At 47.1% G+C, this 15708-nt stretch overlaps 1 protein-coding gene across 5 annotated transcripts in view; it reads right to left on the reverse strand.

Annotated features, from left to right (window-relative positions):
- Nucleotides 1–9647: 9647 nt before the first annotated feature.
- Nucleotides 9648–15708, reverse strand: part of LOC143957013 (membrane-bound acylglycerophosphatidylinositol O-acyltransferase mboat7-like) — a 788470-nt gene continuing 782409 nt past the window's right edge. For all 5 annotated transcript variants that reach the window (XM_077467161.1, XM_077467165.1, XM_077467162.1 and 2 more), the window contains one exon: nt 9648–10533. In XM_077467161.1, coding sequence (XP_077323287.1) covers nt 10152–10533 — 382 coding nt within the window. In that variant the 3' untranslated portion in view covers nt 9648–10151. The remainder of the gene's footprint in view (nt 10534–15708) is intronic.

Consider the following 15708-nt stretch of genomic DNA (forward strand, 5'->3'; position numbering starts at 1 on the left):
CTTATTGTATTGCCTTCTCTTCACTTGTGTTCGCTACAGTAATCTCTTTCTGAGTCTTCCCTCTCCGTTGTCTCCCTATAGGCATGGCCCTCACGATCTCCACTATCAATGCTAAAGGCCTAAATTCCCCATTTAAGCGTAGCCTCCTCTGGAGAGAGGCGTCTAATCTCCGCTCTGACATCCTCTGTGTTCAAGAGACTCATTTCACACAAACTGATCCCCCCAAATGTTCTAACAGACGCTACCCTCACACCTTCTTTGCGAATGCTTCACGGAAACAGAGGGGGGTGATGATAGCTGTCAGCGCCTCGGTAGACTTTGAGCTACACCAATTCGAGAAGGATGCAGAGGGGAGATACATAATTCTATCGGCCACAGTCAATACCCGTCCTCTAACCATTGTAAATGTATATGTTCCTCATGTTGCACAAAAGAAATTTTTTACTACCCTTATGGCCAAACTAGCTCCGTACAGATCGTCACCATTAATCATATGCGGAGACTTTAACGGTCTCTCTGACCCCGCACTGGACTCAACTTCACACGCCAAGCATAGACCCTCTGCCCTAGCAGCTATGCTTGCCCGCGAAGACCTTTATGACTCATGGAGATGCATGCACGGCTCAGAGAGAGATTACACCTTTTTTTTCCCCCCCGCATCAATCCTACTCCAGAATAGACCTGATTATCACAGATAAACATGTATTACAGTCAATTTCTGAATCAAGTATAGGACTTATCTCATGGTCCGACCACGCCCCTGTCACTATTAAACTAGCCCCGCTATCACAATCACCCAGGCACACTCTCTGGAGATTGAATTCATCCCTCCTTAATGATCCTAAACTTGCCTCCCAAATACATGCAGAACTCCTCTCCTATTTCCAATCCAATGACAATTCCGTTGATGACCACGCTGTCATCTGGAATGCCCATAAAGCCTGCCTACGCGGCCTTTTCATTAAGTTGGGTGCACAGCAAAAAAAGGCCCGTGCGGCCACCACGGCTACCTTGCTCCAACAGATTCGAACCTTGGAAGCCATAAACAAATCCTCCCCTTCGGACATGATCTCCGCTGACTTAAAAAACCTTAGGGCTAAACTTAGCGAACACCTCCACATGAAGTTTGAATACTATATAAAACGCCTTAAGCTACAATCCTACTCCTCAGCGAACAAACCGACCGCATTTATGGCCAAACAGCTGAAGCGACAACTCACTCACAAAAAAATTTCCTTTCTGACAACCTCCAATAAAACACGTATTACTAATCCCCTCGATATTGCTAACGAATTTAGCAGCTTCTATCATGCTCTTTACAACCTCAACACCACTGACCCCTCCCCCCCACCTTCCCAAGCCGATATAGCTAATTTCCTAGCGTCTGTATCGCTCCCTACGATCACCCCTGAACAACTGGACTCCTTATCGGCCCCCTTCCTCCCAGAAGAAATCCATTCTCTCATTAAGAAGCTCCCCCTACATAAAGACCCGGGCCCAGATGGCATTACCAACGAGTACTATAAGAAATATGCTGACATCATCGTACCCTATCTCTGCAAAACCTATAACCAATTTGCGAGCACTGGACAGATCCCCAAGGAATCCCTAGAAGCACTTGTAGTCACTATCCCTAAGCCAGGAAAACCTCCTGATAGCCCAGCGAACTACCGTCCCATATCACTCCTCAACACAGACACCAAAATTTATGCCAAACTTCTAGCCCAGCGACTAGCCGTAATTCTCCCAGACCTAATACATCGTGACCAAGTGGGCTTCGTCCCGGGAAGGCAGACAGCAGATGGAACCAGACGATTTGTCGACCTGATTCAATGGGTCGAATGTAAGCGAACGCCTTCTCTCTTCCTCTCTCTGGACGCAGAGAAGGCGTTCGATCGAGTCTCCTGGCCCTATATGGAGGCAGTCCTCCGCAAGGTAGGGCTTTCAGGCTCCTTCCTGTCAGCCATTCTGGGACTCTATACGCACCCTAGTGCACGGGTGTGGACCTCGGGCATAATATCGAACCCTTTTCAAATCACCAATGGCACCCGCCAAGGATGCCCTTTGTCCCCATTGATATTTGCCCTGGTAATGGAACCCTTAGCGCAGACTATCAGACAAAACCCCCAAATTAAAGGCATCACGGTGGCAGACCCAGAACATAAAATTGGCCTCTACGCCGATGATGTTATCATTGCCCTCACCGACCCACTTACCTCACTCTCTGAGGTTCAACGCACGTTGGACTCCTTCAGCGCTGTATCAATGTACAAAGTTAACCATTCCAAATCTTTAATGCTGAATCTTGGCCTAGACCCACACACCGTGTCCCAGATTTCAACAATGACCTCTTTCATGTGGGCTACTAATTCTTTCCTCCCGTACTTGGGTATACAGCTGACATACCCCAGCTCCATTCTAGTGAGAACCAATCTTGAAACTCTACTGGGCAAACTTCACCGCCTAACCAAAGACCTACTGACTACACCGGCTTCCTGGGCAGGTAGAATTGCACAAACCAAAATGTATCTACTCCCCCACATTCTCTACTTTTTTCGCTCCATCCCCCTCCCGCCCCTACAAGCCCATCTTAAAAAGCTCCAAGGGATACTTAATGCTTTCATTTGGCAGCACAAACACCCCAGAATTAAAAATACTATCCTCCTGACACCCACTCGCTTTGGTGGCATGGGAGCCCCTAATCTCAAAGCATATTATCGAGCTGTCCTACTAGATCAACTCAAAACATGGTGGTCCTCAGACCTACAACCCACTTGGAAGCAAATAGAACTTGCTACCTTAATGACAGACCCAATTAATATTTTGACAGCTATCTGGTTGCGTTTTAAACCTTCTCGTTACCCACCTGACTCAATTAACGCATCCCTTAGAGTATGGCAAACATACTTTCAAAACACTGCTCATGTCTCCCTGACGCTTCTCCCACTGGTCCCCCTAGAAGCCCTCCAAGTATTCTCTCCCGATCTCCCCATAGGGGTCTGGGCCGCAGCTGGGATTACTAATCTGAAAACATTATTTTCTTCAGCAACTCCCCTATCCTTCTCCCAACTACAATGCATCTATCATGTCCCCTCCACAACATTCTTTTTATATCTCCGGATCAGGTCCATCCTAGCAAATCTTCCTCTTTCCGCCAAGAACTCACTCAAGGATCCCCTACTACAGTTTTTTGGGAATAAATCTCAAAAAAAGGGAGGCATTTCACTCATCTACAGATTACTCACCTCACCAGACCCAGAAGTTGATCCCGCACGCACTGCATACTGGTCATCTAAACTGCAGCACGTAGTTCCCCCAGAAACTTGGCAGAAAGCTCTGAATGCTCCGGCACGCTTTTCTCACTGCATCTCACATTGGGAATCTCTGATGAAACTTTATCATGGTTGGTATTACACACCGACCAGACTGGCTAAAATTTTTCCCTCTTCCTCACCTAATTGTTGGAGGAACTGCGGTGACAGAGGTACATTACTTCATATCTGGTGGAGCTGCCCCTATATACAACCATTCTGGAAAAAAATTAAAAACCTAATACACCAGATTTGCAAAATAACTTTCCCGCTCTCTCCCACTGACTTACTACTAGATCTATCCGTCCTCTCGTGGCCGCACCACCTGCACGCCCTACTGACCCACATCCTTATCGCCGCCCGACTAGCTATTGCAAAAAGTTGGAAATCGGTTCATTCCCCGACCCTGAAACAAGTTCTCATATTGCTGAATACCCATTTTGTATTCGAATACGCCTTTGCTAAAGCTAACCTCACAACCGATAAGTTCCTGTATGCCTGGAAACTTTGGATAGCAGACCCCAGGAGTAGCCCATTGCACTGAACATCCTGGGTATCATATCCAATTTATATCTGCTTCATAAGCTTGATGTTACCCACAATCAAGAATATACCCAAAGTACCTATACTAGACCTACCCGTATATTTTTCTCTTGTCTGATTTTTCTCCCTCATTCAGTTTTTGCCTATACTATGTCCGCAAATCAAACTATGGTTATACCTGTTTTCATTTTTTTTATATATTTGTACTCTTATATGTCCTCACTCATCCCTTTTGCAAACCTCCCCTTCCTTCAAAACCGAGTATCCTGCTAGAATTTTGATATGTTACTGTGTTATACACCATGTCTGCATACCTGTATCTGTATGTACCCTACCTGTTTGACAAGTTTACTGCCAGGGTATGCCCATTTGGCTATGTATCTTTTTGCTGATTTTTCTTTTCATCTCATAATAAAAATTTACAGTTAAAAAAAAAAGTATCGGACCTTGTGACAGAAGGTCTTCTCGCATCGGCAACCTCCAAGGAGCATCCACCACCAGGCGTAACAAGGAAGCCGAGGCCAATCTGGGGCAATCGGTATTACTGGAAACCCCTCAGCCTCCATTCTGCGGAGCAGATGAGGTAAGAGTTTGAGCGGAGGGAAGGCATAAATCAGCTGTTACTGTTCCCATGGAGCCACCAACACGTTTGACATGTCCGCCCAAGGATCTTTTGTCCTGGACACGAACCTCCGCACCTTCCGATTGAGCCAAGAGGCCAGAAGATCCACATCTGGTGTACCTCACCACAGGCAAAGAAGCCTTAACACCTTCTGTGACGATTCTTCTGGGTGCAGCATTTGGCGACTTAGTCCGTCTGCCAGTTTTCTACTCCCGGGATGTATATGGCTGATAGAGGGGCAGTACGTGTTGCTCTGCCCACCGAAGGATGGGAGTGACCTCCTGTGCTGCAGCCGAGCTTCTCGTTCCGCCTTGATGGTTGACATATGCCACCGCCCTGGCGTTGTCTGACTGGATTCTTATCGGATGACCTCGTAGTCTCATCGACCATGTGGAGAGGCATAGCCTGATCGCTCATAGCTCAAGCACATTGATCGGCAGCTGGGATTCCTCCCTCGACCAGAGGCCCTGGGTTGATTGTACTTCCAGTACTCCACCCCTGCCGGTCAGGCTGGCATCCGCTGTGATCACCGTTCAATGAAGAGGCAGGAACGATTTCCCAGACCGAAGGGCCAGAGATCTCAGCCACCAGAAAAGAGAGTCCCTGACTAACTGGCTCACCCAAATTTGCCGATCCAGGGATAACGGAGATTTATCCCATTTGGACAATATCTCCTTCTGCAAGACTCTGGTATGATATTGGGTGTATTGTACCACCTCAAAGGAGGCAACCATGAACGTGTATGTAGAACCGCAGCGACGGCCACCTCAATAGCTTCACCGCGGCTCTGAGAGTCTGCAGCTTGTCTGAAGGGAGAAACACTCTCGCCGTCTAGTAAAAAGTCTAGTACCGACTTTTTGAGGTTCAACACCCACCCAAATTCCTGTAGAGTTTGCATGGTGATTGCCACATCCTCCCTTAATTCTGAGGCAGAAGCTGCTCTCAGAAGGAGATTGTCTAGGTAACCCACAATTGCGATCCCACGTTCTAGCCAATATCTTGGTATAGACTCGGGGTGCTGAAGCCAGGCCAAAGGGGAGAGCCACAAACTGGTAGTGGTCTTCCCCTACTGCAAATTGCAGAAACCTCTGATGCCTGAGGCATATGGGTATGTACAGATATGGGTCCTGCATATCCAGAGATGCCAGGAAGTCCCCCTGATGAAGTGCAGCGACTACGGAGCGAACTGATTCCATTCTGAACCTCTGTACTTTTACAAAGCAATTGAGGGCTTTCAGGTTCAGGATTCCTTTTTGGGGACTACAGACTGGAATAGAATCCCTGAAATCCTTTTAGTCTCTGGAACAGGCACTATCACCCTGCGGCTGAGCAGGTCCCTACTGCCCCAAACAGGGCCTCCCGGCGAGCTGGGCGTAAGTGTATGCTGGAGGGAAAGAATCTGTTTGGTGGCCAAGAGAGGAACTCTATCTTGTAGCCAGATGAAATCAGACCCATTGGTCGGACAGCCGAGAGGCCCACCGGGCTACAAACTCCCGAAGGTGACTCCCCCACCCGTGTGTCGGGCAGGGGCAAACCTTCATGCGGTAGCACATTTACTCGTAGGCTTGCAAGGCCAGGGACGCTTCTGTCCCTCAGTAGTCGCCCTGTCGGACTGGAAGAATTTACCTGAGGTCCCGGGTGGATGAAAAAGCCTCTTTTGAGCGGAAAAGGAGGGCCCTTGCCTGCGCCGTGGCTCCTTCCCCCCTCCTGGACTGTGGGAGCAACATGCTCTTCCCACCTGTGATATTCTTAATAATGTCATCCAGCAAGGCTCCAAATAGCCGCTCAGTAAGGACAGACAAATCCGTCAAGGCTTTTTTAGATGCCTGGTCTGCAGACCAGCATTTCACCCAGATCAGGCTCCACAGCAAAACTGCTGATACTGATGCTCTGGAGAGCAAAGGAAGTGTATCCAGGGCCGCGTCAGACATATTTTAAGGTCATGCACTAACTGGTCTGCTAGTTCCATGCAGACTGGAGGAGACTGCTGCTTCTCCAATTCAAGGTGCAATAGTTTTACCCACTCAGTAAGGGTCTGTGACACGAATGCTGTGGCCACTACCGTAAACATGGACCGGGCCACTGCCTCGGCCCTCCTGTCGGTAGGGTCCTTAAATGCAGCGGTCCCTTCTACAGGGATCGTGGTTACTTCATTTAACCTGGATACTGGGGGGGTCCTCGACCGGAGGAGCTGACCTTTTTTTTGAGAAGGCTCTCCTCAAAGGGCTAACACACTGCCGTTCTTTTTGGGACTGAAAAGTTCAGTCGCGGGCTTCCCCATTCCTTGTATATGAACTTATCAAAGTAAGTCAGATGTGGGAACACCTTAGGTGTATGGGCTGGCTTACGGGACCCAAAAGGGCCTGCCACCTCGGCAGCGGATCCTACAGCATCCTGTATTTTCAGGGTATCACCCACAGTGGCGATAAGTGCTCCAACTAGCGCTTTTTCCTGCGCGGACCCAGACACAGAATCATCCTCACTGTCCGATCAGTCCTGGTCAGTGTCCTCTGACACATCAGAGCAGGGGCCGCCAGTCACTGCTGGGCCCTAGTCTGAGTCAGAACTCTCCCCAGAGGACGGGTGGGGCAAGGGCCATTTTTTTACCTCCTTGCACCCGCACACCGCCTCCACCCTGGCAACAAACATTTCAAGGGCTGCCGACAAACCGTCCAAAGGCACTGCACTGTTTGCAGATGAACCGGTTGCAATTGCAGGGAAGTCTGGGGAAGAAACGCCAGCTTCTGACGCCATGCTGACCCACCCTGTCTGCCACCCTTGGGGACTTAGGGCAAGGTGCTCAATCCCACCCTCCTAGCTGCTACAGACTGAGGGGCCCCCACTGCAGGCTCACCACCCTGACCGAGTGCTGTGCCGTGCTGTGCCGTGCTGTTACTGATGAATGTGTCCAGTGTCAGTTCCCAGGTGACCAAGACAAAAAAAAAACGCTGTTCTGAGGTACAGGAACCAGTGCTGGGGAGAAAAAGAAAATGGCCGCCGGGTGCCCTGTATAGAAAAAAAATCTCTGGGGAAATGGCTCCCGAACTCTGAGAAAATGGCCGCTTACCATGCTTCTCACAGAGACTAACATAAAATGGCTGACAAACATACACAGATAATGGCGGCGGTCAGCGATTATGGTGGCAGCACATGCAGAGCCCAGAGACACCAGCAGAGAGACATATGACGGCACAAGGACACAGACAGCTAGTTCAGCCCCCAATCAAGGATCAGAGGACCCCTGGTTCAGGTACACACACCACACTACAGCCCAGTCATGCAGCATCCCCCACAGGGGGAGGGAAAACAGGGACAGGGAAAGAAGAAAGGGAGAAGAGGGACCCCCCTAATTGACCTCCCAGGGATTGCCCAGCTGCTCTGTCCTGCCGAAGCAGGGAGAGCTGTACTTGCCATCGGACGAGCTGGAGGCACCCCATCACAGACCCACACCCGAGCAGTATGGGGTGGCTGCGGACCACGGCACACTGTAACAAAGACATCCATAGTCCGGTCATATGTGCCCCGGAGCATTGCGCTCACCGGCTGCCGCTGGAGCCTGAGGGGCATGTCGTGGCCAACCCAGCATGTAGCTAGGGCATGCACACGCTCAATGGCCAGGCTGGGGAGACTACAAGGATCTATATTATCCAGCCCGTCACCCAGCCGGCTGCTGATAGAAGATTACAGGAGCTTAAAATCTAGCGCAAAAGGCAAAAATGCAGAAAAAAAATCCCCAGGACCTATGGTCCCGGAAGGGAGCTTAGGTCCTTCTTCACTAGGCAGAAAAAACTGAGCTGCAGGAAGCAGGCTGAGGGTTTTTTTTTTTACCAGAGGGACTGCCCCCTGGGTGGAACTGTACAGTTCCGTTCATATGTATTACATGTCCTGCCTAGTCCTCTCCTGAAGGTGGCGTAATAACACTACGGTCAAGATTAATGGAGCTGTGTCCGTCAATGAACGAAAGAGAAAAAAAACTGTTTTTAACTTGTAAACAACAAATCTCAGGAAGAGGCTTGGTCCTTAAGAGGTTAAAAAAAGGAAATAGCGTGAAAAAGGCAAACTAATGAAGATATGCTTTAACATACTTCATATAACAGAGTACCATATAATGGCTCTAAATAGAAGTGGCAGTAAAGTGGTGAGATGTCTGGTTATGCACCTGAGACTAAACTCTGTGGTTACATTTTTAGATCCAAAACTGAAAAACGTACACATTAGTAAATACCATTCAAATATCACTCTGGTCTTTAACACTAAGCATCAGACGCATATAGGGTAAAACATGTCTTACCCGTTTACAAAGCTGGATGGTTATATAAAGTCCATGCTTTGCTTGTCATGGAGGACATACCCCCCAAAGTGGTCTTTATGGACTGGGTTTCATAGGAAGGGACCATGGCTCTGTATAGAAACCTGTGGCTGACAACACGCATTGCACAAGGTGGGAGCCCATGCAGGATCCAGTGCCCAAAGCGACAGTATGGCTGTCCCTGCAGCATGAGGTCTGGGCACGGCTCCCAAGCTTTAATGAGCCTGCAGATATACTGCTTTAATTTGTGATATTAGATGGCAGTGAGGAGTTAACTGAAGAACTTGAAAATAAAAAAACTAACTATGCTAAGAGTGATTTCAACATGAAGGGGAAGAGGTTGATTACCTTAGAACACTAGAAAATAAACTGAGGACTCACCTGGTGGGGGTAGCTACCGTAGAGGAGGCATACAGGGAGCAAGCTCTAGAGAAAAAGAAAGCTCTGCCAATGTCCAATGGCCTATAACTGAAGGTCTATGAATACTCTGCCTGTGTCTTATACTGTATTATTATGATTAGGCAGTTTGGCAGTTTTTCGCAGCAGGAGCAATGTAAAAATTCATGCTGGAACATGCTCTAGAGGGGGAGAGGGAGGTCTGTAGTAAATTTCGGTAATGCAAGGACATACGCCTTAAGATTTGCCAGCCATACTGGCCTCAATTTTTGGAGTTAGTGTGTGCTGTATAGCTGTAAAGTTTGTACAGTTTGCTGTTCAAGTAACATAGATGGTGTTAGCAGCTGTTCTTCAGCGTATATATACACACACACACATATACATACACAGAGGTTTAGCACAAGTAGTGCTAAGCCCATGACAAACATCAAACACCCTGAGGGCAAACCATTCATTTTGACAACAATTTACGTATATGATTGTGTATATTTATTACATGGAACTTAGAAAAATAGAGACTGGCAAATGTATCACCAACAGAAAATGTGATCGATGTTTGAGCTGCTTTTTGATTACAATTAAAATCCCAATTCTGTGCACTAAAAGCGAACCAAAGAAATTATAATAAAGATATGGCAAATGTAGGTACATAAATGGCAAAACAACTGATGTGAAAAATAGAAATAAGTCACATGCCTCTGGGCAAAATTCTACTGAAAACAATAACATAGATGGTCAATAATACCAGGAATTATGTTTCCCTCCAAGAAGCACAAATTTACAGAGACTAAAAGGTCAAATAATATACTGTGAAAACAAATCTTCCCTGTGGTATACAGGTAAAATAATGTCTTCTACAGCAAGTGTAGCACATGACATGTCCAAGTTCTGCCATCCAGTTTACCAAGAACAAGAATACTGTGGCCTGATGATAGTGTCAGGCCAGTGTCACACTGGATACAACACCAGCTTAACTATCAGGACTAGTCTTGTTTTTTTCTTCTTTTTTGTTGTTTCTAATTACACTGGGTGCTCTTGGAGCCAGCATTCGGCCTAAAATTATGAAGAAGGTGGCCAGGATGTGAATAGCAAAATAAATAGACTTCCAGTAACGCACAGTGTCAGAGAAGGTGAGGAGAACGAAGCCCATGCACATGTAGTCGTATGCTCTCATCTTCAGGAACCAGTGCACCCAGTCAAACACCAACTTGCCAGAATCAGAAAGATGACGTCTCAATCCCATATCCATCATCCCCTCAGATGCCAAGCACAAGGGGATAGTCAAAAAGCTCAGGTAATAGCCGGGGTGGATTCCATGCCAGTAAGCACTGATCAGCATTGTCCATGCACTCCTGTTATTAAAAAGAGAAAACAGAAAAAGTTTAATTTACAAGCAAACACTTCAGGCAAGTGCCCACCTATTCTTTAAATCCTGAATCAATACAATAATGCATTATAAAATAAAGGCTAAAATACTTATATAAAGTATAAACTCCCAGCTGCTCTTTTTTTTTTTTTTTGCCACAGACTTCCTTCCCTCCGCATGACTGATCCCTCAAAGTTCCTTTGCTTTGCTGCCTGGCCAACTGCAGCACTTGGATTTCATCATGCACAACCAGCAGTCCTTTATTGTACAGGAGGACAAGTGCCTGCTCACTTTCCAGAGCACTGAAAGGAACATGGCAGGTATACATACCTTTTGCGCCTAGAGAAACAATCATGTGATCCATGCAGTCCATTGGTAAAATTAACAGAAATCCAGAGTGGGACTTAAAAAAAAAAAAGGTAATTTCAGGTCACAAGCAGTTGTCTGAAGTAAGTTACTAAAGCAGCTAAAAAGGTAAAAGCTTAATTTAGTTTTTCCTTAATCTGAGTTCTGTGTATTTCCTGAACAATAAGCACCCACTCCCACATACAGAGTTAGTGTACTTTATTAAGCCAAAGTGAACTTCCTCTCTGCTTCTTGTGTTACCAATTACATTCAAACTTCAAAAGCAGATTTGATGTTGGTGGCTTTAAGAAACTCCTTATTAAACATAAATGGTGTTCCAGCATTATCAGCAGGTGTGTTCCCGGAACATCGGATTACAGACATAAAGGAGTGCTTGTGACTGGTGCAAAGCAGAAATACCTGGATGAAAGCCTAAATTACTTAGCAGGTAGCCTGTGCTACCTGTATGAACAACAGGATTTTTGTTACTCACCATAAAATCCCTTTCTCTGTGCTCAATGACAGCAATAACTCTTCTGTTTTATTTACCATAGTCTTTATATACAGGACTAGGTAGAAAAAACACAGCAACACCTACAGAATGAGCAATTTTTCCTGCCTGAACCCCCACTCTGATATAGGCCAGCCAGTTAGTCGCAAAGCAATGTCCGAAGTATAAATTACAATAAATAGGGATGGGCGCCGTGTCCGTCAATTAACTCAAAAGGGATTTAATGGTAACAAAAATCTAAATTTCTCTGATTTTCTTAGGACACAGCTCTTCTGATTCTGGACCACAGGGACAAAGCATTGTCTCAAGAAGGTGTGGGAAAACCAAAAACAAGGAATTCTAAACAGCGATGTACCAAACCTTGCAGCCCATACAAGCATCTGAAAAATGTAAACACATCAGCTTGTAAAACATATTTATTTATATTTTTTAAAGTGTGCACAGATAACCAGGAAGCCACCTTGCAAACCTGAGACACTGACGCCTGAGGACTAAACACCCAGGAGGCATTAATCAACCTGGTGGAGCATCCTGGGTGGGAAGAGCCCGACCCATCATGACGTACGCCTGAACAATCGACTGCCTAAGCCAACCGGATACAGTAACAGAGGAGGCCGTCAGGCCTTTTCTTGGATAAATTGTGAGCACAAAGAGAATCCGACCTCCGGAAAGGAGGCTGTAGCAGACAGGCACACAAAAACCACCCTGAACCACATCCAAGGAGTACAACACAACCTCCTTAGGATGCAATGACTGTTGACAGAAGAGAGGCAGGACAATGTCCTCATTTAGGTGAAAATTCGACACCAACTTTGGAGGAAAGGAAGGGTACAGACACTGAATTGCCTAATCCTTGTGCAAGACTCACAGGATAAGGCTGCCAGTTCTGACATCCACCGGACAGAAGTAATGGGGACAGAGAAGGCAACCTTTGAGAAAAAGTAAGCAGAGGATCATCGTGAATTCTCCCAAAGGAGGCTTCTGGAGGACCGAAAGAACCAAGTTTAGGTCCCACAGTAGCAATGGAGAACACATCCCTTGGATGAAAGTGAGAATCAAGGAAGGCGTGGCCAAGGAATGCTGGAAAAAGACAATAAGGGCAGAAATCTGCCTTTAATGGTACTTGAGACAAGCTGCTGTGCAATACTCATTGGAGAAAGGCAAAAACTCGAGCCACTGAAAAGAACGTGGACTGACACCAGGCAATATAAGCCTTCCATGTGCAACATTTTCTCTTTAGAGAGGTAGACTTGTGTGTCTTTATCATTGCAGGGATCTTGAACCTGACAACCCCACTGCTCAAAACCTGGCTTCAATAGCCATGCTGTCCAAGCCAGAAACGGCAAAGCAGGGTGGTAGACTGTATCCTGGGACTGTTGAGGACCTCCCAAAGAAAAACAAACAGGGAACATCCGTGACTACTACTAGAGATGAAGAGACTAACTAGAAGAATCAGACACCCTTCAGCCTCTAGCTTTCACAGCACATGAGGGAGCAGCTTGAGAGGAGGAAAGGCGTAAATTAGATGATACTTGTCCCACCAGCACATCTGTTGCTCTCGCTACCAACCTTGGTACCTTGGGAGGCAGAACACCAGAAGATCCACATCTAAGGGTCTCCCAGCATAGGCAGAACTGATGGGACACATCCAGGTGTAGGGACCACTCCCCTGATCCATAATCTGGTGACTGAGGTAATCAACCTGACAATTCTTGATGCCTAGGGATGTGCACAGTGGAGAGAAGCAGAACGTGCTGTTCCACAACCGAAAAAATATGTGATGCCTCCAGTGCCACTGCTTGTTCTGCCTTGGTGGTTGACATACTGTAAGCAAGGTAAGTATGGCCATGCCTCCATCATGAGCTGATGAAGAAGGCGTGGCTGTGCTTCCGATATGCTAGATCACCTTCACACGCGTAACCCAGTCGGGGCCCACCCAAGGTCCCTCGAGGCTTCAGCTTCCCGCTGATGCACAGCGCTCGTGGTTTGCCATCAAAGGGACATACTGGCAGTTTACGTTCCCATGCTGGACACAAGCTCTCACCCACTGAGCACTGTGTTAATGTAATCCATATTGTCAGTAATTGCTTAATAAAAATAATAATAATATAATATTAATAAAATAATGCTTCACTAAGAATTGCCTGGCGCTTTCTCTTCCATTTCCTGCCTTGATCTCTCACAGTTTCTGGGTCTGCAGCCTGTGCCTGAAGCAGCCTCACTACCCACTGCTGCATTTACACCAAAGACTAACTTAAAGGGGTTCACTCACCAGAAAATTCTTTTGAGATCCTTTTTGTTTTTTTATAACTTATTTGCATCTATTGATGTCTCCCTTTTACATTAAGACCCCTTTCACACTGGGGCGTTTTTCAGGCGTTTTTCATGCGCTTTAGCGTTAAAAAATACGCCTGAAAGAAGCCGCAACTGCAATCCCAATGTAAAAGCCCGAGTGCTTTCACACCGAGATCCCTTTCATACTGGGGCGTTTTTCAGGCGCTTCAGCGTTAAAAAATACGCCTGAAAGAAGCTGCAACTGCAATCCCAATGTAAACGCCCGAGTGCTTTCACACCAAGGCGCTGCGCTGGCAGGGCGTCAAAAAAAGTCCTGCAAGCAGCTTCTTTGCAGCGCTTTTGGAGCGGTGAATAAAGCGCCCCTTCCCATTGAAATCAATGGGAAGCGCCTGTAAAACGCCAGAAAAACGCCTGAAAAACGCTATTGGCAGCAGCGTTTTGTGGGCGCTTTTAACCCTTTATTTGGCCACTAGCAGGGGTTAAAAGCGCCCCAATAACGCTCGAAAAACGCTGGTAAAGCGCTGCTAGTTTAAGCGGCGCTTTACGAGCGTTTTCCGGGCGCTGACATTGTGAAAGGGTTCTTAAAGCACTTGGGCTTTCACATTGGGACTGCAGATGAGGCTTCTTTCAAGCGCTTTACAGGCGCTTTTTTTTAACGCTAAAGCGCCTGAAAAACGCCTGAAAAACGCCCCAGTGTGAAAGGGGTCTAACAATAATATGAGTGTTTGTACACTACTGTTGCAACTACCAGGTTTTAGCACTGATTTTCACACAAGCCTTGTGTGTTTTTTTTCATCTTTGATATACTGTAAGCCACTGCTGAGGCACTATCTCCTCCTGACCAAGAGCCCCCAGAGAAAATTAATTCAGAGGTCCAGTGAAGCCTGGTCACTTGCAGTCACAGGATGTTGATGAGTAGCCGAGCCTCCTTCAGAGTCCAGTGCTTTAGTGTGGATTTCAAACCCAGGACACCTTCCCAGCCAGACAGGCTGGCATTTATAGTGACTACCATCCAGTAAAGGAGGGAAAGGACTTCCAGGTCGTGGTGGAGGAAACCGGAGCCACCAGTGGAGGGAGGACCTTGTCAACCAGCCCAGATGAATCTTGCTGTCCAGGGGAGCGGGAGACTTGTCCATTGTGAATGAACGAATGACAACGGGATTTCCCTCTGCAGATCTCTTATGGAGCTATGCATATGGAATGGCCTTTATGGCGGACACCATAAGATCCAAAGCCTGAATGCTAGATGACGGAGGAGGACTGCTTGTGGGAAAATATTAATCACAGTCTGAAGCTTTTGGAGCTTGTCCGCTAGGAAAAACACTGTGTTCGAGACTCGGGCCCGGAGCCCCAGACACTCTCACCTCCTGGTCGGGGTGAAGGCAGACTTTTTGAGGTTCAGGACCCACCCAGAGTCCTGCAGGGAACGTATTTCACATAAACCTAATCCACTTACCAGGACGACAAACTTCTCTGCAGGCCCTTGGCCCATTCAGTAAGCATCTGAAACACCAGGGCTGTGGCCAACACAGGCTGCAACGCCGACCCAGCAATGGTAAAGATAGATGGTGACCGATTCTGCCCAGCGTTCCACAGGAGCATTAAAAGGAGGGAGACTTCTCCAATGGTATCCTGGATGCTGTATTCAACCTCAAAATAGGGGGATCCACCAAGGGAGAGGAGGTCTACTTCAGAAGGGCCTCCCCAAAAGGGGTAACGTACCGCAAAGTGATATGGAACCACAAGAGAACGCTTCAGACGTTCCCAATCGAATAAACGTATTAAAGTATGTGGGGTAAGGAAAAACCTAGCTGGATTGTACATACCAATGGGGAAATGCGCGTCACTGGCCACCCCAGCAGAGTCCTCAATTTTAAACATTTCTCTGGTGGAAGTAATCAATGCAGTCACCAGTGCCTTCTCCTGTGCGATTAGAGAGGCAGAGGACCTGACCCTTGAAAGAATCAGGGGAGGCACCTTTAAAGCCCACAGAAAATACAGATCCTGGCT

This window comes from Lithobates pipiens, unplaced genomic scaffold, assembly GCF_037356315.1.
Source record: "Lithobates pipiens isolate NorthernLeopardFrog02 unplaced genomic scaffold, aLitPip1_a1.2 Scaffold_48, whole genome shotgun sequence".
In the NCBI taxonomy this organism is placed as follows: domain Eukaryota; kingdom Metazoa; phylum Chordata; class Amphibia; order Anura; family Ranidae; genus Lithobates; species Lithobates pipiens.